Raw genomic sequence first — 25,703 nt, forward strand, 5'->3', positions numbered from 1 at the left:
TATGTTTTTCATCATAAATTTAACGGTTAAAATACTGAAAGAACATGATACTGAGACTCCAGAGAATATGATTCTCGTGAGTACTATAAAATCTCATGCTTTAGTACATGCATGGCCCCCCATATAATATTGGGTCCCACCAGAGGCTGTACGCCAGCTACATAGCCAATAGCCGCAGGCCCGCAACTTGCGGGTAAAGAACTAAAGATGCCAAAATCCGATTCTACCCTCACGGCCGTTGGTTTCCTCGATTCAGAAGTCCACTCGCATTCTTGGCGCGTGTTACAGCACCAAAAAGTCCAACATTTCCCAGCATCAGCAACCAGCCACGTCACCACTTGAAAGATGTTTTGTGAGGGACTTGGATCCTCTCCTAAGCTAGCCCCAACAGAGTTTAGGGATCAATTGATTTCAGCCCTTCAATTTGATCACGCGGCCAAGAACGGCCAAGGTAGTGCACCCAACTCTGTCCAGCTCGTTGGCTTCCTCACCCTCCTTGTCTCGGGTGCCATTCTCCTCCTCCTCATCGGCCTCACCGTCACCGCCACCATCCTCGACTTAATATTCTTCGGCCCCTCATCATCGTCTTCAGTCCCATATGGGTTGCTTGTGGAGGCATTTGTGGGGGTGTTAAGGTTGCTGGGTCTCGGAGCTCTCTACCGTTGCTGGGTTTGTGCTGGGTTTTGGTGATGGTTGGTCATGGATGCGTTGAGAGAGAGAGAGAGAGAGAGGAGGGGGAGGGAGAGTGAGAGAGAGGTGCGGGAGATGTTAAGAGGGGTTGGAGAGGGACAGCTGTGGGGAACCGTTCTTGGCCGCGTGATCAAATTGAAGAGTTGAGATCAATTGATTCCTAAGCTCCGTTGGGATTAGCTTAGGAGAGAATCCAAGTCCTTTTGTGAGAACCAATCGGTTGCCTTACAACTCCATTGTATACCTCTCTTTCTTTTATTTATTTATTTATTTTTATCATTAGTTAAATTTGGGATGGGGGGAATCGAACTTGGGTGAGGTGGGAGTTTCTTAGCTCTAGTGCCACTGCAACTAGGCCCTCATCCTCAAAAAATTTGAATACCTCTCTTACTACCCAATAGAAAGCCTCCACATCACAAAATAAGAATAAAATTCGTCAAACAAAAATTCGCAGGCTCAGAGCACGCGCGCAATTAAATGAACGTGCGAAACACCCTCTCTCTCCCCCACATGCATCTCCTGAGAGGAGCGAGAAAACGTCCCTGTCTCTCTCTCTCTCTCTTTCTCTCTCTAGACACGAAGGGGTTTTTAGGGTTTTGAAGGCTTTCTTCATGGGAAAGGAAAACGAAAAGAGGAGAGAGAAACAAGAAAGGGAAAGAGAGTGAGTGAGTTTACAACACACTGTCACTGCAACCTTTTCCCACATCGTCTCCATCGCGCTCTCTCTCTCTCTTACTTTCTCTCTCTAAAATACGGACACCATTTCGATATTCGAAGCAAACCTCCATCCGTACGGATCCCCAAAGCCTTTAATCTCTCTCTCTCTACATTTTTATAAAACCCTTTTATTTTCTCGCCATTTTTCATCTGGGAATTTGTTTTACAGAAAAAAACCATCGGAGATGACAATGCCATGGTCCGATTCCTTCACCGAGTCAACTCGGAACCCGACTCGCCGACCTCTGTCCAAATACATACCTCGGTACCTCCGAAACAGTGGCGACGGCGTGGGGTCGTACGGTTACGGCTACGCGCCCCCAACCGAGTTGGCCCAGTACGGCTTTCGGCAAAGCTACGCTGGTGGTCCCGGAAGGCAAGCCGGCCGGAACGGTCCGGGTCGCGGCGGCGGAGGACGAGGTCGCGGACGTGGTGGCGGTCGCTTTTGGGCTCAACCGCCCCCAAACCCGACCCCAGACCCAAACCCGTTTGATAATGTCTCTGAGGAATTTGATCAGCTCAAAGTCACTGAGGACGAAGGCGATGGAAATGGCGGTATCAATTTCGACGCCTACGAAGACATCCCGGTGGAGGCGAGCGGCGAGGACATTCCGCCGCCGGTGGACACGTTTGTCGAGATCGATTTGGCTGAATGCTTGAACGAAAACATCAAGCGGTGCAAGTACGTGAAGCCCACGCCGATTCAGCGGCACGCTATTCCGATAGCCATGGCTGGCCGCGACTTGATGGCCTGTGCTCAGACTGGGTCCGGCAAAACGGCTGCGTTTTGCTTCCCCATTATCAGTGGTGTCTTGAACAACGGTCTGGGGTTGTCGCCGGCTCGCGGGGTGGATCGCGGCGTGTGCCCCACCGCCCTCATTTTGTCTCCGACGAGAGAGCTGGCTGGTCAGGTATGTAAATATTTGCTCCATTGTGGTCGTTTTCGAAGTTCATGTGCTAATGGGTTTATGATTTTGGCTAATTTTGTTTGGCGTTTGCTTTTTAATTCAATTTTTTGGCAGATTCATGAGGAAGCTAAGAAGTTTGGTTATCGGAGTGGGGTGAAGATTGTTGTTGCTTATGGTGGAGCTCCAATTTCTCAGCAGGTTTTTGTCGTTTTCTTAGTGATTCTCAGCTCTATATTTTTGTATTTTGTTGTTAATTTTTGCTGATTTTTCAGATGAATTGGTATGTCGTGTTTACTCACCCGATTCGGGTTTTTGTTCTGTTGATGAAATATTATCATGATCATATAAACATTTTGCGTAGAAGATGTGTTAAATGTTCTGAATCCATTTAACTTTACTCACTCGATTCGCGGTTTGTTCTTTTTTAATATATTAGATATGTTAATTTTGAATGACTTATGGTGTAATCCTTGATTCTGCAGTTGCGTATTCTGGATAGAGGTTGTGATATCCTTGTTGCAACACCCGGGCGCTTGGTGGACATGATTGAGAGGTCACGAGTTTCGCTGAGTAATATCAAGTATTTGGCATTAGATGAGGCTGATAGGATGTTGGACATGGGTTTTGAGCCTCAGATAAGGAGGATTGTTGAACAAATGGACATGCCTCGCTCTGGTGCAAGACAAACGTTGCTTTTCAGTGCTACATTCCCAGATGAAATACAGGTGGGTTTATTAAATGATAATGCTCTCTAGCGTGATTTGATGTTATGCTTGGTTTGTTGATTTATTGTAGCTGCGTATTGTATGATTGTTCTCTTATATGTTTGTATTTGTAATTTTTGTTTCTCTCAGAGGCTCGCTGCAGATTTTCTGTCAAACTACATTTTTCTATCTGTTGGAAGAGTTGGATCAAGCACAGGTCTCATTGCACAAAAAGTTGAACTCGTTGAGGATATGGACAAAAGAAACCATTTGATGAAGTTGCTTAGCCAGCAGGCAAATGGAGCTCATGGAAAGGTATGATAGCAATTTGAGAATTCACGAGCCATGGAAAATGTTAACTGCAACATCGATTTGGCAATGATATGGTGTATTTGATTGATACTTTTCAAGATCTGATGCTTAGATTAATATTGTTCTTGCTTCAGGTTGCTTTAACCTTGGTGTTTGTGGAGACAAAGAGAAGTGCAGATTCTTTAGAAAACTGGTTACGCATGAATCGTTTTCCAGCTATAGCTATACATGGTGATAAAGTGCAAATGGTTCGTTTATCATTTTTTTTACTTCTTTATTTCCACATATCTTATTGTTTAGATGAAATCTTTTGGTTGTGTGCGTGTATTTACCGGATGTTTTCTGCATTTGGTACAAATACAATGAGGTTTAGTAGCTGTATGGATTCTTTTTCTTTATTGCAATTGGCTTAATCAACATTTGTGGTCAGAGGAAAAAAGAATTTTTGTCTTGGGATTTGTCTCAATGTCTTCGAAACTTGCTGTAATTAAGGTTAAACATGTTATTCTGGACTGTTAATAAAAAAAATTATTGTCTGCCCTTTATGCTATCTAAATTATTATTTGACTTGGCCAATTTTGAAGGAGAGGGAGCAAGCTTTGAGATTGTTTAAGTGTGGCAAGACTCCAATATTGGTGGCGACAGATGTTGCTTCACGAGGGCTAGACATCCCTCATGTTTCCCATGTCATCAACTTTGATCTGCCAAAAAGCATAGATGACTACGTTCACAGGATTGGACGAACAGGGCGTGCTGGAAATTCAGGTCTTGCAACTGCTTTCTTCAATGCCAAGAACCAGCCACTCACCAAGGGACTGATCGAGCTGATGCAGGAGTCAAACCAGGAGGTTCCAAGCTGGCTGAACGAATATGCTGAGGGCGAATCACAGACGTACAGCAGTGGTGGTGGTGGCCGGAACAGGAGGTCTGGTGGCAGTAAGTTTGGTGGCTATGACTATCGTAGGGACTCTCAATCTGCGCATGACAGTTATTACGGTCCAAGCAGCTATGGCTATGGAGATTATTCTGGGGGCATGTCTGCTGCTCCCTATAACGATGCTACTGCTGCTGTTCCAAACAGCTACGGAAACTATGAAACTATTGTTGCTGGTGGGTGGGATTAGAGATCTGGAAACTATGAAACTATTGTTGCTGGTGGGTGGGATTGGAGATCTGCAGAACACCTTGGGTAATATTTACAGAGGCTATATCTATAGATATATCTATATCTATATATGGTAGTAAAATTAATATATAAAGGTGCAGAATTAGTTGCTGAAGACTTAAGTTACAAGTTGGAGATTTAAGTGATTAACCAAATGGGTGCTTTTGGAGCTGCTGCTAACATGCCCCTTGCTTTTGGTATCTGTTTTTTGAGTTGGAAATAGTCTCCCAGATTTGGAGAGCAACCACATTTTGTAAAAGTGATGTGATCCTGAATCACAGTTTAATGGATTATTATTTCCCTCTTCAAATCTCAATCCTTGGGCTTCGTTTTTGCTGATTTTTCACGAGGTTAATGACAAAAATTAACTGTTAATTAAAACATTAAAAACGGTTGGAGAAGTGGGGTATCGATCCCCATACCTCTCGCATGCTAAGCGAGCGCTCTACCATCTGAGCTACATCCCCTGTTGGATATCTTTCTCCATTACACACACATATATATATATATATATATGTTGAAATCCAACTGCCCGGGGGCTTTGGGGCAGCTATTGTTAAGTCACGAAATAAACAATCTACCTAACAATCACACTTATTTTGCAGAATTTGTAGATAAAGGTGAAGGTGAGATGAAAAGTGTTGTGTCTAATTGCTTCTTTCTTCATTATAGTTTCCTTTCTTTGTAGACGGTTTACATATTTCGATATGTGTCTTACACAATAATACGAACGCACCCCATTTGCAAGTTAAATATTGGAGGAAACTAAAAGCCCGTTTGGCATTCGATTCAAATCCAACCTTTTTAAAAGGATTGAGTACAATTGTAATCTCATAAACATTTTTAGAATATCTCAATCGTATACATTCCTTTGTATTTTATTTCAATTTTCTACCTCTATTAATTTTTTATTAATTTATCGATTATAGGCCTAAGTGACAGTCATGGAGCCACTTCATGTGGGACCTACTGCTGCACAAATTGGAAAAAAACAAAAAAACAATTTTATGAAATTCATCAACTATCATCCTCATCAACCTTCAGACCCAGCACCTCTTCCCACTCATAAGTCAGAGGGACTTGTTCAGCCATCCCACGCTTCTCTCCACCATCAGCTCAAACTCCTCCTCCCCATTCCACCCCACCACATGCGGCATCCCCTACAAATTGTGCCTGTCCCCCGCATCATTCGACGAACGGCGACTTCCTCAAATTTATTACCAACTCCGTCAGCATCCACGCACCTTAACAGTGCAGACTCGGATAAAAAGGTATGCGATCAACTGTGTTCTTCTAATGCAGAATCTTTCAGATTTGGATACCGAACCAGATGGTGCTCATCGAATCGATGGATTGGAGATGGTACTAAACCCCAGATTCTCCGTTGGATTTGTTGGGTGCTAGTTTCAAATATTGGGGATTTGTGTGAGCAGTGGTGGAAGAAGTTGAGCCTCCCATCCAAGCAAAACCAAGATACTTTTCTTTTCTTTCACTTTTCTCATAATTTAAAATTTAGATCCTTTGCCTTCGGTAATTTCTTGTCTGGGTTTTTCATATTGCATTTTAGATGTGGTTTGTTCTTCAATTTTGTGTTAGGGTTTGGAATTCTTAGCATTTGGTTGTTTGAGTAAAGGTGGAAGAACAAAAGCCAAAAAATGTTGGGTTTTTTTTTTTAATTTTTAAATTAATTTTTTTGCTACGTCATCATTTAATAATCAAATTAGCATTGTATTGAAATAAAATAATAGTAAATGTATAGATTTGAAATGTTTTAAAGATATTGTATGAGATTATAATTGCATCTAAATTTGAGGATGCAAAATGTAATTTACCTTTTTAAAGGGAATTGTTATTAGCACTCTAAAAATCTCATTCTACACTCCAAACTTTCAATATTTGTAAAAATACACTTATGAGAAGTGTAAATGATTTTTGGACTGCCAATAACACTTTCCTTTTTAAAATAAAAAACAGTTTCTGTGTGTCATGTCAGAATTCATGTTTAGTAAAATTTTCTCAATAACACAATTCAAAACTAACTCAAGAAAAAAACTCGCTTCCGGAAAACAGAAAGGGGAAAATTTACAATTTTTCAATAAGAATCATCTCTCTGTTCTCTCTTTCCGCTAACATAAACAAATTTACGAGGACGCCACAAGCGCCGTTTAATTTTGCCCCAAAATCCGTTAGATTTCAGCGAGATTCGTTCGATTTCACCAGATTTGTTCGATTTCACTGCAACGAATTTTTGAGTCTTATGAATTGTAGTCAGAAACCATGTTCTTGAAAAAAGAAATCGAACTTTTCAAGTCCAATTTTCTAAATAGAGCCCTAAGAGATTAGGTCATGATTCAAACACACTTTACCTTCTGGAAGACTACTTGAACTTTACTTTTCTTCACCCCCAAGAAACGAGTTTGGGAGGGATTGGTTGGTGCTTGTTATGATGAAGTAAAGATCACTTACAGTTTGATGATTGTCCAGCCAAACCCTTTCAGTTTATGGACTAAAAACCACCTTGCTACTTTTCGATCAATGATCCAAAACTGGAAATTTGGAGTCCTTTTGGCGCGCGTATAGTTGTATTAGGTTTCTTCATCACTCTCAGTGAGCATCCGCTTGCAAGCCTCGTAGCACATGAAGGAAATCCCAGCAGCAGGGACCAATTTCATGTAGCTCGGCCCCAACCCTCTGTACAAGCCACTGATTCCTTCGCTGGCAAGTATGCTCGAAAGAGCATCAAGTATGTGCTTGTATTGCCTCCCACTGAGAGCCCCAACCTGCATTCTCTTCCGAGCCACCTCAAGCGGGAAAGTTGCACTGCTCGAAATTGCAGCAGCTGCTGATCCGATCAAAAGAGTTGTTATGTTTCCGATTTCCTCCTTTTTGAAAGCTTTCTTGTAAGCTCTTGAGAGCGCGTCATAAGCAAAATAGTTGGAGGCAGCGTATGGAATTACGCCAATTAAACTCGGGGTGAGGCCTCTGTATAGCCCTGCAGCTCCCTCCTGTTGGACAATTTTTGAAATTGCGTCGAAAAAGTTGTTGTACACTCCTTTCTGCAATCAAGTAAAATATGTTACTGTGAGTACTAATGCAGAGAAAACAAACCAAACGAATTCAATAGTCCTTTCAAATTTCGCGAACCAATTTACCTGGACGGTTAATCGTGTTTTTAACAACTCGAGAGGGTATGTACACAAGGTTGAGCTAAATCCGGCAACAGCGCCTGCGATTGATGAAGCCGGGATAGGGATTTTCAGGTCTTCTTCGGGTCGAGTTAAGTGCTTCTTCACCGTGTCATAAGCAAATAACTGCACAAAAGAAGAGGTCGAAATATGAAGTTATCCAAGTCTAGTTATAGAATGAAACATTCTTTTTTATCGTTAATATGTCACTGATAATGTGTTAATATCATTGTTACTAACAAAATTTAACGAGATGTTGTCAATACACAATCATTTTTTACTGACGTTATGTACATAGAATTTTTGTACTAGTATCTTACTCGTCTGGAATATCATACCTCAATAGGCCTTGTTTGGAGCAACCCTGATGACATTGACCAAAGTACCCCTGAACAAGCCCTGCCATCCATCAGTTTCCATGATAGACTGAAAAACATGAGAAGCACTGGAGTGGCCACTGCCCCCCACCATTAAATGCGTCCGTATCGTCTCCAGCGGAGCAACCGCCATCCGCGACACCACTCCTGCCACCGCTCCACTCACCAGCCTCCTCAGTGATGCATTCCCAACCTTTATTTTCAACCTCAAACCACCACCATTACCTTTGATTTTGTTAACTTTCAGCAGCTCTTCTGCTTCTCCAACCTCGAACAGTGACTCTGCCTCCACCAACTCGTCAACCCTACTAATTCGCAGCCTGAAATCCGGCGTGGGCATGTATGTCATGTACGTGGAGCTCAGAAGCTTTGTGGTTTGGTTTATGGAGTTCTGTGGACTTGGTGTGATACCAAATCCTCCTGCAACTTGTCCAACGCTGGCAAACAGTCCACCGGATTGTGAAGTACTATTGAGAGGACTGCGTTGGATTCTAATCCCGGAAGAACAAGAGAATACTACATCGTCGATTGTATTTTCAGTGGCCTGCAATCTTCTCCTATCCATTAATCCAAAAGCTTGGAACTATATAAATATCAAATCTTTGAGGAGAAAAAAGAGTTGGGTCGGCTTAAAATGATTAGGTTTTGTTTGCCAATACTTCGAAACTAGGATAACCAATTATATTTGACTCTTGGGGAAATTGGGGGATTAAAGGGCCAGTGGGGTTTATTTATTTTTCTATGGTTCATGACCCCTCTACGGTTTTTTGGTTTACAACACTCGTTTGGAATGGTATTGGAGTTATTATGATTGTCGACTGTCTTGTGTTTACTAAAAAACAAACGTTGGGTAAACTTCAGGCCCACATTTCATACCGTTCGTCTTGGGTTCACATTTTGGCATTGGTGAATCACATAATAGTAGTCAAAACGAGGCTAAATGTCTTTGTGAGTTTTACTGGCCTTCGAGATGATGGATTATCGTAACTTCGCCACCAACTGATTTCCTTTTTAAGAAAAAAAAAATATTTATATTCATGACCTTTTTTTTTTTTTTTGGTATTTACTAACAGATGAAATCGAAAATTATGTCACATGTTACAATATGTAATCAATACATAAAAAACCAAGTATTACATTCTGATTAGGGTATGCAGACATGGGTATAGTTCCATATCATAGTTGAATAACCATGTATGAAATACAGACGTTTGTCTAATATTTAAACAACTAAGTATCATTTCCATTCATAACTTTTATCATTCTAAATTACTTTTCATATCACGACTTATCTCATTCAAATAAAACGAAAGGCATTAATTTAGATATTGGATGAATTAGACTGTCCGCATTTCAGATGAATTATCCACTTCTGTCTAATGTCCACTACACGTTACATTTGTTCGTGAGAAACTTTCTTGGCACTTTGAGTCCACGAGATTCAGATAGAATTTGATTGTTGATGTTTCAAATTTCCAATAAGCAGAATAAAGTTACATTTTGATTGGAAGATCCTATTCAACTACGTGGCTATGTTTAATACCAAAAACTATACGTCGACATATTTCATCCCAAAGACATGCACATACCATAGAGAGAGAGAGAGAGAGAGAGAGAGAGAGAGAGAGAGAGAGAGAGAGAGTGTGTGCGCGCGCGAAAACATTGCTCCTGAAAAATAAAGAAGTCTTGCATAATAATCTTTGATTCCAAATGATTAAACTTGTAAAACCTACATCAAAACCCCAATATCTTCTCGGTGACATTAATAAGACATTCACTTTCCCTTTCCTTTCGATGCAGATCCCTTCTTTAATGGCTTCTTTTGGATGTTCTTCTTCGGTTTTAACGTGCTTGAGGACATCCACGGCTTGTTCTTTCGCTTCTTGTCCTTCTTGACGTTGTACATGTTAACAGCCTGTGTCACAACAATCCAATTAATAAGAGGGCCTCAAACCGGATCAATACTGCAGCAGAAAACCATTTGACAGCGAAAGAGATGAACCTTGTCAACGTTAAATATCTCATGGGAATTCTTAGAGATTAGCTTGTTCAGTACTTTATCTGTTTGTTCCTGCTCTTGCGAGTGTTTCCCTTTTCCTTCTACAACTGGTAAAAACTGAATGCAAAGCCGAAAGAATAAGGGGCAAGAGCATTTATCAGTTTATTGTGATGTGCGACAAATAGTTGAACATGGCTAGGATGAGAAATACATACCTTGCGGAACTTTCCTTTATGTTTAGGAGGTTTTTCCCCTGGCAATTTCTTGTCAAACTTACCACCACTGGCCGTTGCAGTTGCTGCTATTCCTGCTACATTACCCAGTTCATCTTTAGAAAACTTCTTCGTTGCAGACTGGGTTCCCGTTATGGGCAATCGTGTGGCAGCCAGTTGAACATGGCTGTAGAAAGAGTTTAGTTAGATTATGCTGTGCAATGGAAAAGAAACATCTAAGATCACTGAAACTTTCCCAAAGTGTGAATTTCCAATATAAACGCTAGCTTATATCGTTTTGTAGTTATTGATTACCAAATTGGATGTCTAAGCAGCTAACTGGTTTTCTACTTTAACTAGTGACGAGCCATCTATGTTTTGAATAACATGGAGAAGTAGAAGGGCATACCTTGGTAAAGCACCGACTTTTGCAGCTTGCTTCAAGTTCTGCAACCTATTCTTGTCTTGTTTTTCAACTCTTTTCTTTTTATCCTCTTGCCTTTTAGCAAAAGGATCCTCCCCTGGCACTGAAAAAAAGTAACGAGAGCAGAAAGATAACTTTCGAATCATGCATTTCAGTGCTTACAAAAGAAAATAAGAAAGCTTTAAGATTTTGAAACAATTACCATCAGTCTCCTTCGCCTCAATGATAGGTACACTATTCTCATCATTTGCACGATCATATCCAAAGCGACGTTTCCAAGTTTCAGTCGGCTCGTCATATGCAATCTTGTCTCTTTTACGATTCTTGATACCTGCAATACATATCAAAATAATATAACCAACACATTAGTTCAGCTTAAGGATAATCCAATTTCTGAAAATCTTAAATCCAACTATATTTCTCAAGGCCCAAATGCCCACATGAGAAACTCTAAACAGAGCCTTAAGGGGGGAACGACGAAAGAAAAAAGAAACAGAAGAAAGGTACTATTCAACTCATACAGTAATGACCAACCTTTTGTTTTGGCAAAAGTTTCCCATTTCGTTGGAGGTTTAGGCACTGGAAGCTGTAGAGAACAAAAGAATATGCCATTGGCAGTCAGACGTTTATGCTAAGAATACAATAGCAACTCTTAAATCGGTTACAGAAAAAAACCAGCAGCATCAACAGCCCTTTTGCATATGCTAACATTCTAGTCAACCAATTTGCATGAGAGGAACCGTAAATTGGCAGCACGACAAGGGGGATCAACAAAAATTTCGACAGTTACCTAAAACTACCATTCCACTTCTTTTCAAACAACAGATTGTGAATCACGTATTCACTATCCAATGTTAATATGCATGATCAAAACCTATAAAAAAAAAACGTCGTTGGAGAATCATAAACTAAGATGAATGCCTTACATGCTTCTGTCTTGGCAGTTTAGTTTCAGGACGGGGCAATTGCACAATTGGACCGTCTATATCTTCAGTTGAAGGTAAGTTGAAAAGACTATTTGCAATAGCTTGAACCAACTCAGTCCCTTTCGTTATACATTCCTTCACTAATTCCTCCCTAAATTAATAAAAACAAAAAACCAAAAAGCAAATCAGAATTTCACCCACTGAACAAAAACCTATCAGCATAGTGTAAAAAATTCACTATTTAACTTAAAGACTGCAACTCTACTACTGGGACTAATCCAAATTAAAAACCCAATTTCCAAAATTATAAATTTTCAATAATTTCTCAGAGCACAAACAGTTACAAAGACAGAATTATACAACAACAACAAAAAAAAAAAAAAAAAAAAAAAACAAGAGAAAAATAAATAATTACCTGGAGGAGGGATTAGAGGGGAAGCTGTGATGAGGGTCGAAGGCCATGAGATTACCCAGATCGACTTGAATCTGCTGCTGCTGCTGCGGGATCTCCATTGCTGCGACCTCTTTTGGTTCCGCAGCTCGCGACTTGAAAGCTGAAGAAAGAAGAAAGGAAATAACTTCAGGTTTAGGGGTTTAGGGTTTATGAATAAAGACGATAATTTTTAGCGAAAAAAACAGACTAGGATTGGGCCATCTGGATCTAGGACTGGGCCAAATGGGCCATCTAATCTTACAACTTTGAGAAAAGCTTATGGATGATTTCGTTTTCAGTTTGTTTAAACGTTTTTTGAAACTAAAAATTGAAATATTGTTTGGTAATCTTTAAAAAAAATTGAAAACAGAAAATCAAAAATTGAAAATTACTTCCTTGAGTTTCAAGTGTTGACTTTATTTTTTTTTTTCGAAATTGGAAGTAAATAGCAAAATAAAATGGCTATTAAAAACTAAAAACAAAATAATTATCAAATAGACTCTTATTATCCCTAAGGAAAACGACTTTCATGTCACAATTAGACATTTATCGTCGCTTTCCATGCCAAGTAAATTATTCTTCTCCAAAAGCTAATGTGACGTTTTCAATCAATAAATGATGTCATATGCTATATGATTTTCTAATAGCGTTACAAGGTTGGTTTGAATTTCTCACAAACATAAGCATGATAGATTTAAATCACCATCAATAAAATGATGCCGTATGTTATAAGATTTTCTAATAACGTTACAGGGTTGGTTTGAATTTCTCACAGACCGAAACATGATTGATTTAAATCACCGTCACCTTGACTTCTCCGTTTCATATCAATATTCCTACGGACAACTGGGCCAAATGGGCCTTTTGTTGCTGAATATTTGGGCTTATATAAATTGGGAAACTGTAACCACTTTCAACCGTCCTCAAAACCACATGAAGGTGCCAAACTATAAAAGAAGAGTCAAGAACTACCACTTCCTCCAAAATCCCTCACCGAGTCGGACTCCGCCCCAAATCTCCCGCATCATGAAACCCTAAATCGATCAAAATCTCAAATACCCAGTAATTGATTGATCCCCGGCACATATCTCCTTCAGATTCATCTCCCTCGTAAGTCAAAATTTCTCCTTTTTTTTTTTTCAATTTTTGTAATCCAATTGAATTCAATTTCTATGGGGTACTAGTTTTCCGGGAAAATATTTGCTGGGAATTCTTTGTTTTTGTCTTCTGGAAAATTTCGAGATGGATGGAAACAAAGACGATGCTTTGAAATGCTTCAGAATTGGGAAAGATGCTTTGGAAGCTGGGGATCGAAGCCGTGCCGTAAAATTCCTGACTAAAGCTCGCCGTCTCGATCCGGCGTTGCCCGTCGACGATCTCTTGTCGTCGATTGACGGAAATTGCAATCCTCAATCGGGTTCGGATGCTGGTGGGTCTGCCAATGGGCCATCTGGGTTGGGTTCAGCTAAGCCGTTCGATCAACCATCGGTTCGCCAGAGGGCTACGGCGACTGGGTCTTCGTCATCTAAACCATCGGGAGCTGCGTCCTACACGGAGGAGCAGATTGCGATGGTGAGACAACTGAAGAAGAAGAAGGATTACTACGAGATTTTGGGGGTGGAAAGGAGTTGCACTGTTGAAGATGTTCGAAAGGCTTATCGAAAACTGTCTTTGAAGGTTCATCCCGATAAGAACAAGGCACCGGGAGCTGAGGAAGCGTTTAAGTCCGTTTCGAAGGCGTTCCAGTGTCTTAGCAATCAAGAGAGCAGGAAAAAGTATGATGTTATGGGCTCTGATGAGCCCGTGTACGAGAGACGTGCTACCAAACATGGAGCACATGGATTTAATGGCTTTAATGGCTTCTATGATGCGGATGTCGATGCCGAGGAGATCTTTAGGAACTTTTTCTTTGGAGGAGGAGGAATGGCTCCGGCAACCCAGTTCCGGGGATTCAGTTTTGGGCACAACGGAATGGGGCAGAGGGGTGGTGATCATGGCTCTGGTGGGTCCAATATTCGGACTCTAATTCAGTTGCTGCCAGTGTTACTTATTCTGCTTGTCAGCTTCATGCCGTCTTCTGAGCCTATCTATGCTCTTTCGAGGTCCTATCCCTACGAATACCGCTTTACTACGGAGAAGGGTGTGAATTTTTATGTTAAGTCAACCAAGTTTGAGCAAGAGTTCCCGCCACATACCTCGGAGCGTGTCAATCTAGAACACCGGGTTGAGAGAGAATACTTCAACACTCTTTCCCAGAATTGTCGGCTTGAGATGCAGCGCCGCCAGTGGGGATTTATTCGCGAAACACCACATTGTGACATGCTGCAGCAGTTTGAGACTGCAGCTTAAACTCTAGAACCAAAGGTCCATTTTATTCTGCCATATTTTTCTTTTAGATGATGTAAAGTTCTGTCTTTTATCGGGAAAACTAGCGAGGAAATATGCAATAAGTGATTTTGTTTTTTGTTCTCTCATGATACAAACTATAAGCATTAAAACACCAGATGTTACATCTTGCTCCTCCCTGTAATACTTCACCAGATATTACATTTGTTACGTTTATGTTGATAATGGCGCAAGCTAACGTTCTATGTGTGATCGGGTTATGGAATCTATATCTGGTAATCTCTTAGCTCTAGCAATGTGTTATCATCGATACGATCTCTTGCTGAAAAAAACTCCAAGTCGAAGTTTTAGACAGAGATGACAATTAAGTTTCTGAAAGGATGAATCATTTTGTAAAGCCATCTTGTATTTGTGGTGTTTTCGTGAATTTTAGTGTTATGCCTCATCTCAGCACCCTTTTACCCATTCTTCTCTCAGTGATATGCTACTTCACTTGACGGCTAAGTTTTGTTAGCTAGTTTGATGAAACTACCACTCGTTTACTAATCTACGGTTTCAAACAAAATGATGATTCTTTCCGTGTTTTTTTCTTCTTTTTGTGTACCTGTGTGGATTGATAGTATGAATATATACATAATTGTATTGACAGATTTGCTTAAATTTATCTCTCAAGTAATTGGAGCCAATCTGAAGTTGAGTTAGGTTTGTGTTGTGTTTGAAGCGAGAGGTTAGTTAGCATGCCGGTTTTTTAATGCCTGGCTGCGGTGTTTGTGTTGACTCGTTGCTAATTTATCTTCATCGAATGATGGTTGTTTTTTGGCTTTTACATGAATAAAATGTAATGTCTCATTGTTATCGAAATTGTAACAAAGTGCTTTGCATTATTGTTCTCTGGTGCAGACTGCTTGTTTGGTGCCAGTCTTTCAGTATTCTTGTTGCGGACCATACGCACGGAGCAAAATGCGAAGGATAACAGCTGCAAATTTTGGAGTCCTACATGATGAAAATCGGCAGCGGCTGCGGCCTGCGGCCTGCGCACGTTTTATTTTCTCTAGTCCTATGTATGATGCACAATGAGTTTGTGTAAAATTGTTTGCGATTTACCTAGTGCTGAGTTTGTATGCGTAACCACGATTGCGATGAGCTCATATGAGAGCTTTGCTTTTGTGAATGTTACATATCATGTTCAGTACACTAGTTTAAGAAATAAAATGAGTAACGGGGACTTCTAGTTTCCCAGTTGTAGATATTGGGCCGGTTTGGGAATTACTTATGGGAACGCTAAAAGCGTTTATGAGCGTAAGTGTTTCTTACTGAAGCAGTCACAAATGTTCATCGCTCGTGACAAGAATTTAACTCCGCATTCCCTTTCCTTTGATTTGAAAAAGGAAATAAAGAAATGACAATGATCATTGAGCAAATTGCAACATTGTAAGGGGTAAAGATCGAATGTGAAATTATAGTTTTAATTCAACTGGCTTCTCTCTCTCTCTCTCTCTCTCTCTCTCTCTCTCTGCTTCAGAAAATAAACTTGTATCTCGCTGTGTCTCTGCAGTTGCATCTCTAATCCTTGGAGGTTATGACCAGCAATCCCAGCGCCCCTATGAGAATGTACTGCGAGAAAGAAACACGCGAGACAACACTTAACCTTCAAATCGAACGACAAGAGATTCCGCCAACGGGTTATATAAAATTACGTTTCTGAGTGAGTAATAATGCATGATTAGAAGAAAATCTGAAGAATGTAAGGATGTGTAAAAGCAAACCTTGATTATAGGCTTTTTTGTCATGATAATTGTCACCCAGCCAACGTAAAACCTGCAGAGGAACCAAAAATGTATATGAATACACTTCATATTTTATATATGTATCCGTGGCAGAAAATGACCGCATTCTTCTTTCAGTGAAACCTTTGTTTTCGAGGATAAAGAAGGCAACGATGCAGATACAAGCACAATCGAAAATCTCCCAGGTACAACTCTACCTTCAGATAACCAAATAAATTTTAACATGTATTAACCCTTTTGACAAGATAACTTCAGGGTTTAGGCAGATATAAGTACCGTGCAGAACCGACCATTGTAGAGGTAAATCAACCCTTATGTTAGTGTACAGCTGATGTTAGATGCATCAACGTTCAATACATACATAACTGGAACATGTATTCCGATTTCCAGCAAAAATTATGTATTGTGATTGTCTTTGCATTGTTCTAACTTATGTCACGGTTATTAACTTACCTAACAGCTATAAAAATTTTACCAAACAGATTAAAAAATGAATTTCAAAATATGAAAGAAGAATACCCAACAGCTCTCCCCATGATATGGCGTCGGTTCAGCCACCGCTGGCCCCAAGCATATAGGCTCCTGTCATCATCAAAGTTATTGTCTCCTGCAAAATAGTAAACCAAAACGACAATTACTAAACCATAGTATATAAAATGATAATCAGAATCGTAAGTATCAAAACATATTCAAATCCTTGAACTTTATCACGTGCAAGTGCAACTACACCATCATCTAATGACTTCAAGACTTTGTTTCATTTCCTTTCTTCATAAATTACATGGACAATACAACTGCAGATGATTTATCGTGAACAAGTGACAGGAACACAGATTAAAATGGTACCTTTTGTGAGGACATAGACTTCTCCAGTATCTTTGTCCTCATGAACCTAACAGAAAATGGCCATTATTATCATTAAACAGACTCAACGAGCATGAAAGAAGATGCTATCACAGGGCCAACCTTTTGCTCAGATGGTTAGCTTCATCTAGAGGTAAATGAAGCAAGTTCGAGAATCGAACAACTGCATGTTAATATGTTTCATGCTTCCTGTAAATTAACCGGTAAAATACATTTGTTCATCTCTCCGTTGCATTAAATTATGAAAAATAAAATAACAGAGTTACATAAAATTATGAAAACTAAAATGGATACCTCCTCAAATATCCTCAAAATTCACCATTTTACGAAAGGAGTTGAGCATATTAACTATTTCTTCTGCTTGTGGATGGCAAAGATCACCAACAAAGAATTCTTCGGCCGCGCCATTTACCTCTATCACACTGGAACCAGGTTTCTTCTTCATTCCCGCTTCATAGATCATATTTCTGACTCTCTTCGCCTCCAATTCCCAGCCAGCTTCCTTGTACATATTATACGAAAGAACATGAATGCCACAGTCAGCTACTCCCATATCTGCAAGCTTCTTCCAAGTTCTGTCACCAACTTCAACATTCCCATGAACTCTACATGCAGCCAGCAATGCTCCCCACACATTGGCATCCCCATTTCCTAGCCCTCCCATCTTGTCCTCTATAAATTTCTCAGCTTCCTCCACCATGCCTGCTCTGGCCAATAGGTCAACAATGCAAGCGTAATGTTCAAGCCCAGGTTTAACCCCGTAAAGGGTCTCCATTTGATGAAACAATTCAAGGCCCTTGTCAACCGTTTTTGCATGTGTGCAAGCCGAGAGAACGGCAACAAATGTGGTCTCTGTGGGTTGTATCCTATCTAAAACCATTTTATTGAAGAGTTCAAGTGATTTCAACGCATCCCCATTAATTGCAACTCCAGCGATCATAGCAGTTCCACGCTTTGGCATCCTTGTTAAGAATGCCCTCAAAAACCCGTAATGCTGCTTCCACATATCCGCATTTCGAGTACATATCAACCAGAGCAGTGGCCAATCTCGTGTTCAATTCAAGATTGCACCTTTTAGCGTAGGAGTGCACCCACAGTCCTTGTGTGACCGCACCGAGATGAGCAGAGGCAGTCAGAACACTAACAAGAACCGACTCATTAGGCTTTGTGCCTGCTTCTTGCATTTGCCTAAATAAAGAAAGCACCTCCCTGAACTCGTTCACCCGAGAATACGCAGCCATCATCGCACTCCAAGATATAGTGTTTCTCTCCGGCATTTCGTCAAACAAAGCTCGGGCATTCTCAACATTCCCTGTCTTCCCATACCCGTCAATCATTGCCGTCCACACTACCACATCCCTGTTAGGACTTTTATCAAACACCATCTTTGCAGTCTCCATATCAGGGATTACGGCATAAAACTCAATCAGCGAGCTAATAACAAAAGGGTCGTCACCATACCCGAACTGAATCACATGGCCATGAACTAATCGACCACTGAACTTCAAATTCAGTGCGAGAATCGTGCACGCTTTAATCAACGGCGGAAAAGTGTAGTTATTCGGAACAAACCCATAATTCAACATGTCTAAATAGTACGAAATGGCGGGAACCGGCGAGTGCAACTGAACACATCCTCTGATCATGGTGTTGTACATGAAGATGTTGCGGTGGTTATGGTGGTGCTTGAAAATTGAGCACGCGTAGGATAAAAAGGAAGCATCTTTGGAGGTTGCTGCGGCGGAGAGGAGCGGAGCAATGGCGTACAGGTTTTCGGGTAGACGGCATGTAAGGATTTGAGCGTGGATTTGCTTGAGCTGGTTTAGGGTTTTGCATTTTTGTGGGAGGGAAACAAGGCCGTTGCTTCTAACGGTTTTCTGAATCATCTGAATTGGCGGGTTACCCTTTGGGCGGTCCCAAGAAGAGTCTGGAGATATGCGGTGTTCACAATTACAACTTGGTTCAAATAATAATGGTATTCCTACTACTACGGTATATTGGTATTCCTCTTCACTTGTAAGTGAGAAGTTTTAGCTTCGATTCTCGTCAATGGTGAATTTGAATCACATTATTGCTAGCACACTCTCATCCCCTTAATGTAGATAATATCGTTGGTTAAAAAAAAATAATCACTCTTTACTTGTGTGGATTGATAGTATGAAATATATGCACAATTGAATGAAAGATTTGCTTAAACTTATTCTTGTTGCGGACCAAATGCGAAGGATAACAGGTGCAAATTTTGGAGTCCTACATGATGAAAATTGACAGCGGCCTGCGCACGTTTTATTTTCTCTAGTCCTATACACGATGCACAATGAGTTTGTGTAAAATTGTCTGTGATTTAACTAGTGCTTGCCATGTATGCGTAACCACGGTCGCGATGAGCTCATATGAGAGCTTTGCTGTTGTTAATGTTACATATCATGTTCAATACACTAGTTTAAGCAATAAAACGAGTAACGGGGACTTATAGTTTCCAGTTGTAGATATTGGACCGGTTTGGGAAATACTTATGGGAACGCTAAAATATGAGCAGAAGTGTTTCTTACTGAAGCAATCTCAAATGTTCATCGCTTGTGTTTCCTCTGATTTGAAAAAGGAAATAAAGAAATGAAAATGATCATTGAGCAAATCGCAACATTGCAAGGGGTAAAGATCGAATGTGAAATTACAGTTTTAATTCAACTGGCCTCTCTCTCTCTCTCCTGCTTCAGAAAATAAACTTGTATCTGGCTCTCTGCAGCTGCATCTCTAATCCTTGGAGGTTATGACCAGCAATCCCAGCGCCCCTATGAGAATGTACTGCAAGAAAGAAACACGCGAGACAACAATTAACCTTGTAATCGAATGACAAGAGATTCCGCCGCCGTGTTATATAAAATTACTGATGCATGATTAGAAGAAAATCTGAAGAATGTGTGCAACTTAAGGATGTGTAAACGCAGACCTTGATTATAGGCCTTTCTGTCATGATAATTGTCACCCAGCCAACGTAAGGCAAAAACCTGCAGAGGAACCAAAAATGTATATGAATACACTTCGTATTTTATATATGTATTCGTGGCAAAAAATGACCGCATTCTTCTTTTAGTGAAACCTATTTTTTCGACGATAAAGAAGGCAAAGATGCAGATATAAGCACAATAAAAAATCTCCCATGTTCAACTCAACCTTCAGAGAACCAAAATTTTTTAACATATATTAGCCCTTTTGACAAGATAACTTCAGGGTTTAGGCAGATATAAGTACCATGCTGAAATGTATGCAGAATCGACCATTGTAGAGATAAATCAACCATTATATTAGTGAACACGTGATGTTAGATGCATCGATATTCAATACATACATAACTGGAATATATATTCCGATTTCCAGCAAAAATAACATATTCTGATTGTCTTTACATTGTTATAACTTATTTCTCAGTTTTTAACGTGCCTAACAGCTATAAAAGTATCACCAAACAGTCAGAAAAAGAATTTCAAAATAATGAAAGAAGCATACCCAACAGCTCTCCCCATGATATGGCGTCGGTGCAACCACCGCTGGCCCCGAGCATACAGGCTCCTGTCATCATCAAAGTTATTGTCTCCTGCAAAATAGTAAATCAAAACCGCAGTTACTAATTCATAGAATATAAAATGATAGACAGAATCATAAGTATCAAAACATATTCAAATCCTTGGACTTTATCACGTGCAAGTGCAACTACGCCTTCATCTAATGACTTCAAGATCTTGTTTCACTTCCTTTTTTCATAAATTATATGGACAATAGAACAGCAGATAATTTATCAGGAACAAGCGACAGGAACACAGATTAAAATGTCTAATCAATATGTTTACAAAAGAAAACAGTACCTTTTGTGAGGACATAGACTTCTCCAGTATCTTTCTCCTCATGAACCTAACAGAAGATGGTTATTATATCAATTAACGAATTCAACGAGCATGAAAGAAGATGCTATCATAGGGCCAACCTTTTGTTCAGATGGTTAGTTTCATCTAGATATTAACCCGTGATTCTAATTTCTTACCTTAATTACTCGATGAACAATTGGAATATCACGTCCCTGGAGAACAAGCAAAAGATATGTGAGAAGAAGTACAAACACAACAAAAGACATACATAGCCCAGTAGCCTGACCCAAAAGGTACTTTTGGAATTATCAGTGAAATGAAAAGCAGCTCAACAAATTAAGAACTGAATTTCATAGCTAAGATATTGCCCAGTGCCATATCTTCACTGTTACAACATTTACTCTATACTGATGGACCAAGAGAGTTGCACCACCTCCAGCATTGAAAACTAATCATTCAATGCTTGATCCATAAATTTCAGAAAAATTAAAAATAACAACAAAATATGATACTGAATGACTCTCATATCAATGGATTGGACATATAAGAAAGTTTAAAACAAATGAACTGGAGGACGAATAGCATAAAAAGGACATACATCCACGTTAAACACCACGATTTCTCCTGCACGAATAGGATCCGCGCTCATATGCAAGAACAAAATGTCACCCTGAAAGACATCATCACGTCAGCAAAATTGAAAAAAGGGAAGATGAAAGCACAAATTTTTGTGCATGTTCAATGGTAATATGAGAAACCAAAAATTAAATGAAAAGCAAAGATGAGGCAGCATAACAGTTAAGCACGCACGTGCAAAAACCAAAAGGCGCATAAATAGTGTAACTGAAAGTCTGCAAGTGAAACGACGGTAAAATGGTTCTACAAGGAAGAGTTGCATCAATTGGGGCAGCTAGGACCAAATGCGTGCAGCCATAGTACTGGTGGTTCATTAGAAATTTCAACGTTGAAACTTGAAATGACCCGAAATCAAGAAACCATCTCCCATTGAGCAAAAATAATCAGCATATTCACTAGGCCTCTTAGCACCTCAATCTCAAGGGAAATACTACTATACTAAAACATTCGTATATGTATCCTCTGATAGAATCTTGTATACAATTCCATTCAGCAAATTGAAATTTTGACCACTCTAACACCCTGACCCCCAATTTCTTTTACAACTATAGAACACAGAGTCATTGTTCAAACCAGGTAAAAGGCATGGTTTTATTCCGTTCATCGTATCTTGGCAATCCTTGGTACAGCTTTTTCCGATTTCGTGCTGAACCTGGTAAACAAACAAATGGTGGTCTTTCTGGAAATGTAAAACAAAAGTTTTTCCCTCACATCTCGGTCACTTTTACTTTTTTTCTTATTCTTACCCCGAATCATTGTTCTAGAATGGCTATTCCTCACAATTGTTCCTTGCGATGTAGCAGAACCACGGCAATTAGGATTTCAAGACGCATCACCTTAGCCCTCCAAGGACTAGTAGCTCTTATAATCTACATGCCAAATTTAACCTCAATCCCTTAACTTTTTGCTTGAAACATGCTTAATTGACACTTCTGGACTAAAATACAAGGCTTTAAACACATAAACAAATCTTGGGTACAAAGAAAAACAGAAACAAAACAACTGAGCTCAACTCACCCTTGCAAAGCCAGGCTCCATGCTTTCAGATAGTACAACCACCACAGGCGATTCACTCCCAGTCATACATATCAACCCTTTCCATATAATCAATGCCGACGTCACAATCAAACCTGAAGCATTATATCAAACACCTTAGCTGCAATCTTCATTGACCCCAAACAAAAAAGCCACTGAAACATATATACGTGTAAATACATATACAAATACATAATATATATATATATATGTGTGTGTTTGTATAGATATATACGGACCGAGAGTGACGGCTTGGGAAAGAGCTTGTCTAATCTGAATGGACTTGATGGAGTCCAGGGTCTCCCCAAACCACCCCATTGCTTCTGATTCTGAGCAGCTGCGAAAAGCAGAGAGATTACGGGGTGTAAATTTGGTATTTGGTTTTGATAATTTTGATTCTGTCGACCTAGAGGGATCTTACAGTAGGAGAATCGAGAAAGCGTCTGCCTGAAAACAATGGCTGCGGTGTTTGTCACCAGCCAAATCATGTTTCGCCACCTGGACATAGATAGCCACGTCACGTGATGATTTTAGACTATACGTGATGTGGTCGTTCATGATTAAATACGTTATTTAATAATTTAAATTAAAAATCTAATTACCAATTACCATATCAAGTGATCAACAAAATATAATTAAAGTTGTTGGCATCATTCTTTTTATTTTTAGGAAATAGCAAATGAAAATGAAAAAAATTAAATAACTCATCTTATTTCTAACCTCATACGACACTCTTCACAAAATCATGAAACCTCATGTATTTTGGTCCTTCACAACCACATGTTAATCTATCTAATATGAGAGTTATCTTACTTGGTCAGTTTTTTGAAATATTTCATACTTTGACAAACTGCTAACTTTCTCTTCTTATATGGATTAAATTGATCATGTAATTAGTCTAATTATCGAGTTTGCATGTATTGTATTACTGGCGTAGTTTAATGTTTTCAAGTACAACATTAAAATTTTAACCGATCTCACTTAGTGAGATAAAACTGTAGTGGTTGTTATCGTTCATGGTTCTCGAAATGATTTTTTTTTTCTAAATTTATTATAAAATATAATCAAAATGGACCGGTCCAAAATCAATACAAGATGAGCCCAATGTTCCATATCGGGCCGACAAACTCTAGTGCATTACACTCAGCATAAACGACGGCGGCCCAGAAACCCCCTCTATAAATTTCCCGGCCGTACACGGTAAACGCTCTCCTCCTTAAACCCTAATTCGGTGCGCGTCAAAAGCCCTAGCCTCTCTACTCCCTCGAAATCGACGGCGACACACAATGGTACCCTCTCGTACTTCAACTCTGATCTTCTCAATCGATCGATTAGGGTTTCTGAATTGACTATTTTATTGTGTTTGACTGTAATTGCAGACCGGAGAGGCAGTGAACCCGAAGGCGTACCCGTTGGCCGACGCGCAGCTGACGATCACCATACTCGACCTGGTTCAGCAAGCTGCTAACTACAAGCAGCTCAAAAAGGGCGCGAATGAAGGTACTCAACCGAATGCTGCTACTTTTTTATCCATTTTTCTTTATCATTTTTGTGTGAATCTTGGGACTTAGAATTTTGAGGAATTTGACATTTGGTTTGTCATTTTTTTTTCAGCAACTAAGACCTTGAACAGGGGTATTTCGAGTTTATAGTGATGGCGGCGGATACCGAGCCCCTGGAGATTCTTCTTCACCTTCCCCTGCTGGCTGAGGATAAGGTACTATTTTTTCCGGTCATTAGATTATCGTGTTTTTAATGCGTTTTGATTGTGAATTGTAAGTTTTGGTTGGTTGGTTGATTGTGATAGTGTTGATTCTCATATGGGGGTAGTTCAGTGACTTGATGCTTTGCACAATGACATATTAAAGTGCCTCTTTTTGTTTATTTTTCTACACTTTTTAGATAAAATGTTTCCTTTTTGGCTTGATAGTTGGCGTATTATTTGTCGGTTGAGTTAGTTCGTGTAGTTTCTGAAGTGTTTGATGTTCCAGATTTGTAGTAGGTGTTACCGATTTTATTTACTTGTGGTTGGTTGGGATGTGTTATACGGCTTTACATTGATGCATCAAAGATTATGTCCGTTTTGTTTTAGACTGTACACGTCCCATATACGACAACCTTTTTAGACTTGATAGTTGGCTTATTATTTGTCAGTTGAGGTAGTTCATGTAGTTTCCAAATTGTTTGATGTTCCATTTTTGTAGTAGGCATTGCTGACATTGTACCCAAACCAGACACATTTATTACGTTTGGTTGGTGCTTGTGGCTGTGTTCTACGGCTTTAAATTGATGCAGCGAAGCTTATGCCCTTTTCATTTTAGATTGTACACGTCCCATATGCGACAATCCTTTCAATAAGCATCACGTGGTTATAGACACGTAACACCATGCCCCAAGACAGTAGTGCACTCTTAACTTTCGTGTGTCTGTTTCATTTTATGCTGGAACTTTAAAACCTAGTATACAACATGTTACAAACATTTTACTTGAATTTGTGCAGAATGTGCCCTATGTGTTTGTCCCTTCGAAGCAAGCACTTGGACGAGCATGCGGTGTCACAAGACCCGTCATTGCCGCCTCTGTGACAACAAACGAGGGAAGTCAATTGAAGTCACAAATACAACAACTCAAGGTACTCTTCGTTCTAGTTTTAAACTACAGTTTCTGGATTTAGTTCTGTATTCTAAACATCGTATATGATGAACTGCAGGATGCCATTGAGAAGCTCCTTATCTAAACTATTTCGGAATGCATACTCGGTGTGATGGGCCTCTCGGACTGTAGCGAGAGCCTTCAGAGGCTTTGACTGATGGAGTTGTTGTGTACTAGGAATCCTTTCATGTTCACTTTGTATTGAAATTTTTGTTTTTAACGAACTGCTTGGCAGCATGAATCTGAAGTATATTTGGATGAATTCGAGTTGGGTGTTGCTGTTTAAGTACAATCTTGTGTAAAAACTTGCATGGATTGATTGCGTTATTCTTCGGTTGCTGTTTCAGGTGAGGTCATTAGTAATGCTTTAGCAAAATTACTTGGTGTTTCGGTGTCTCTTGTACGCTAGGCAGCGTTCTTACTCGGAGCTAATGTCGTTTTGGTGGTTGCATATAGAGCTCCTCCAGC

General features: G+C 39.9%; 6 protein-coding genes, 1 non-coding gene and 1 pseudogene across 8 annotated transcripts; 3 read left to right on the forward strand and 5 right to left on the reverse strand.

Annotated features, from left to right (window-relative positions):
• Positions 1-1,310: 1,310 nt before the first annotated feature.
• LOC125469706 (DEAD-box ATP-dependent RNA helicase 52C-like) lies at positions 1,311-4,812 on the forward strand. 2 transcript variants are annotated; one of them, XM_048567422.1, is made up of 7 exons: positions 1,311-1,480; positions 1,577-2,318; positions 2,430-2,513; positions 2,798-3,040; positions 3,170-3,334; positions 3,466-3,579; positions 3,916-4,812. In XM_048567422.1, exons 2-7 carry the CDS (start codon positions 1,593-1,595, stop codon positions 4,453-4,455), a joined length of 1,872 nt encoding a protein of 623 aa, XP_048423379.1. In that variant the 5' UTR covers positions 1,311-1,480; positions 1,577-1,592; the 3' UTR covers positions 4,456-4,812. The 2 variants fall into 2 exon arrangements, with proteins under 2 accessions (XP_048423379.1, XP_048423378.1); XM_048567421.1 differs by having other exon boundaries at positions 1,311-2,318.
• Positions 4,813-4,890: 78 nt separating this feature from the next.
• Positions 4,891-4,963, reverse strand: TRNAA-AGC. The gene has a single exon. It is a non-coding gene; the product is annotated as a tRNA-Ala (tRNA).
• Positions 4,964-6,774: 1,811 nt separating this feature from the next.
• Positions 6,775-8,820, reverse strand: LOC125469600 (adenine nucleotide transporter BT1, chloroplastic/mitochondrial-like). The gene is made up of 3 exons (XM_048567133.1): positions 8,028-8,820; positions 7,649-7,814; positions 6,775-7,552 (listed from the first exon to the last, which is right to left on the reverse strand). The coding sequence occupies exons 1-3, from the start codon at positions 8,621-8,623 to the stop codon at positions 7,082-7,084; spliced, it is 1,233 nt and encodes a 410-aa protein (XP_048423090.1). The 5' UTR covers positions 8,624-8,820; the 3' UTR covers positions 6,775-7,081.
• A 907-nt stretch (positions 8,821-9,727) lies between these two features.
• On the reverse strand, positions 9,728-12,206 carry LOC125469689 (ribosome biogenesis regulatory protein homolog). Its single transcript, XM_048567371.1, has 8 exons — positions 12,035-12,206; positions 11,620-11,770; positions 11,228-11,279; positions 10,896-11,024; positions 10,679-10,796; positions 10,273-10,456; positions 10,061-10,174; positions 9,728-9,973 (listed from the first exon to the last, which is right to left on the reverse strand). Exons 1-8 carry the CDS (start codon positions 12,130-12,132, stop codon positions 9,833-9,835), a joined length of 987 nt encoding a protein of 328 aa, XP_048423328.1. The 5' UTR covers positions 12,133-12,206; the 3' UTR covers positions 9,728-9,832.
• Positions 12,207-12,991: 785 nt separating this feature from the next.
• LOC125469576 (chaperone protein dnaJ 49-like) lies at positions 12,992-15,645 on the forward strand. The gene is made up of 2 exons (XM_048567000.1): positions 12,992-14,416; positions 15,299-15,645. Exon 1 carries the CDS (start codon positions 13,295-13,297, stop codon positions 14,399-14,401), a length of 1,107 nt encoding a protein of 368 aa, XP_048422957.1. The 5' UTR covers positions 12,992-13,294; the 3' UTR covers positions 14,402-14,416; positions 15,299-15,645.
• A 145-nt stretch (positions 15,646-15,790) lies between these two features.
• Positions 15,791-19,000, reverse strand: LOC103936735 (annotated as a pseudogene).
• Positions 19,001-19,581: 581 nt separating this feature from the next.
• On the reverse strand, positions 19,582-23,037 carry LOC103936720 (signal peptidase complex catalytic subunit SEC11C). The gene is made up of 8 exons (XM_009346575.3): positions 22,823-23,037; positions 22,566-22,678; positions 21,511-21,582; positions 21,089-21,124; positions 20,913-20,958; positions 20,557-20,644; positions 20,000-20,057; positions 19,582-19,854 (listed from the first exon to the last, which is right to left on the reverse strand). Exons 1-8 carry the CDS (start codon positions 22,899-22,901, stop codon positions 19,804-19,806), a joined length of 543 nt encoding a protein of 180 aa, XP_009344850.2. The 5' UTR covers positions 22,902-23,037; the 3' UTR covers positions 19,582-19,803.
• Positions 23,038-23,711: 674 nt separating this feature from the next.
• On the forward strand, positions 23,712-25,562 carry LOC103936719 (NHP2-like protein 1). The gene is given in 6 exon segments (XM_009346574.2): positions 23,712-23,872; positions 23,963-24,083; positions 24,198-24,221; positions 24,224-24,300; positions 25,084-25,215; positions 25,294-25,562. Coding segments are annotated over 6 exon segments (384 nt in total). The 5' UTR covers positions 23,712-23,869; the 3' UTR covers positions 25,321-25,562.
• The last annotated feature ends 141 nt before the right edge of the window (positions 25,563-25,703 follow it).

The sequence above is a fragment of a genome, unplaced genomic scaffold, assembly GCF_019419815.1.
Source record: "Pyrus x bretschneideri cultivar Hongxiangsu unplaced genomic scaffold, Pyrus_bretschneideri_v1 Contig44, whole genome shotgun sequence".
Lineage (NCBI taxonomy): Eukaryota > Viridiplantae > Streptophyta > Magnoliopsida > Rosales > Rosaceae > Pyrus > Pyrus x bretschneideri.

Coding starts and splice junctions, on each gene's coding strand:
- LOC125469706 (XM_048567421.1), top strand. CDS start 1,593: ATGACAATGCCATGGTCCGATTCCTTCACCGAGTCAACTCGGAACCCG. Junction 3,335..3,465: donor CAAATGGAGCTCATGGAAAG/GTATGATAGCAA, acceptor TTCTTGCTTCAG/GTTGCTTTAACCTTGGTGTT. Junction 3,580..3,915: donor ATGGTGATAAAGTGCAAATG/GTTCGTTTATCA, acceptor CCAATTTTGAAG/GAGAGGGAGCAAGCTTTGAG.
- LOC125469600 (XM_048567133.1), bottom strand. CDS start 8,623: ATGGATAGGAGAAGATTGCAGGCCACTGAAAATACAATCGACGATGTA. Junction 7,815..8,027: donor AGGGTTGCTCCAAACAAGGC/CTATTGAGGTAT, acceptor GACCTCTTCTTT/TGTGCAGTTATTTGCTTATG. Junction 7,553..7,648: donor AAACACGATTAACCGTCCAG/GTAAATTGGTTC, acceptor ACTTGATTGCAG/AAAGGAGTGTACAACAACTT.
- LOC125469689 (XM_048567371.1), bottom strand. CDS start 12,132: ATGGAGATCCCGCAGCAGCAGCAGCAGATTCAAGTCGATCTGGGTAAT. Junction 10,175..10,272: donor ATAAAGGAAAGTTCCGCAAG/GTATGTATTTCT, acceptor CTTTGCATTCAG/TTTTTACCAGTTGTAGAAGG. Junction 9,974..10,060: donor AGATATTTAACGTTGACAAG/GTTCATCTCTTT, acceptor GTTGTGACACAG/GCTGTTAACATGTACAACGT.
- LOC125469576 (XM_048567000.1), top strand. CDS start 13,295: ATGGATGGAAACAAAGACGATGCTTTGAAATGCTTCAGAATTGGGAAA.
- LOC103936720 (XM_009346575.3), bottom strand. CDS start 22,901: ATGGGGTGGTTTGGGGAGACCCTGGACTCCATCAAGTCCATTCAGATT. Junction 21,125..21,510: donor TCGTGGTGTTTAACGTGGAT/GTATGTCCTTTT, acceptor CTTGTTCTCCAG/GGACGTGATATTCCAATTGT. Junction 20,959..21,088: donor TTGTTCATCGAGTAATTAAG/GTAAGAAATTAG, acceptor ATCTTCTGTTAG/GTTCATGAGGAGAAAGATAC.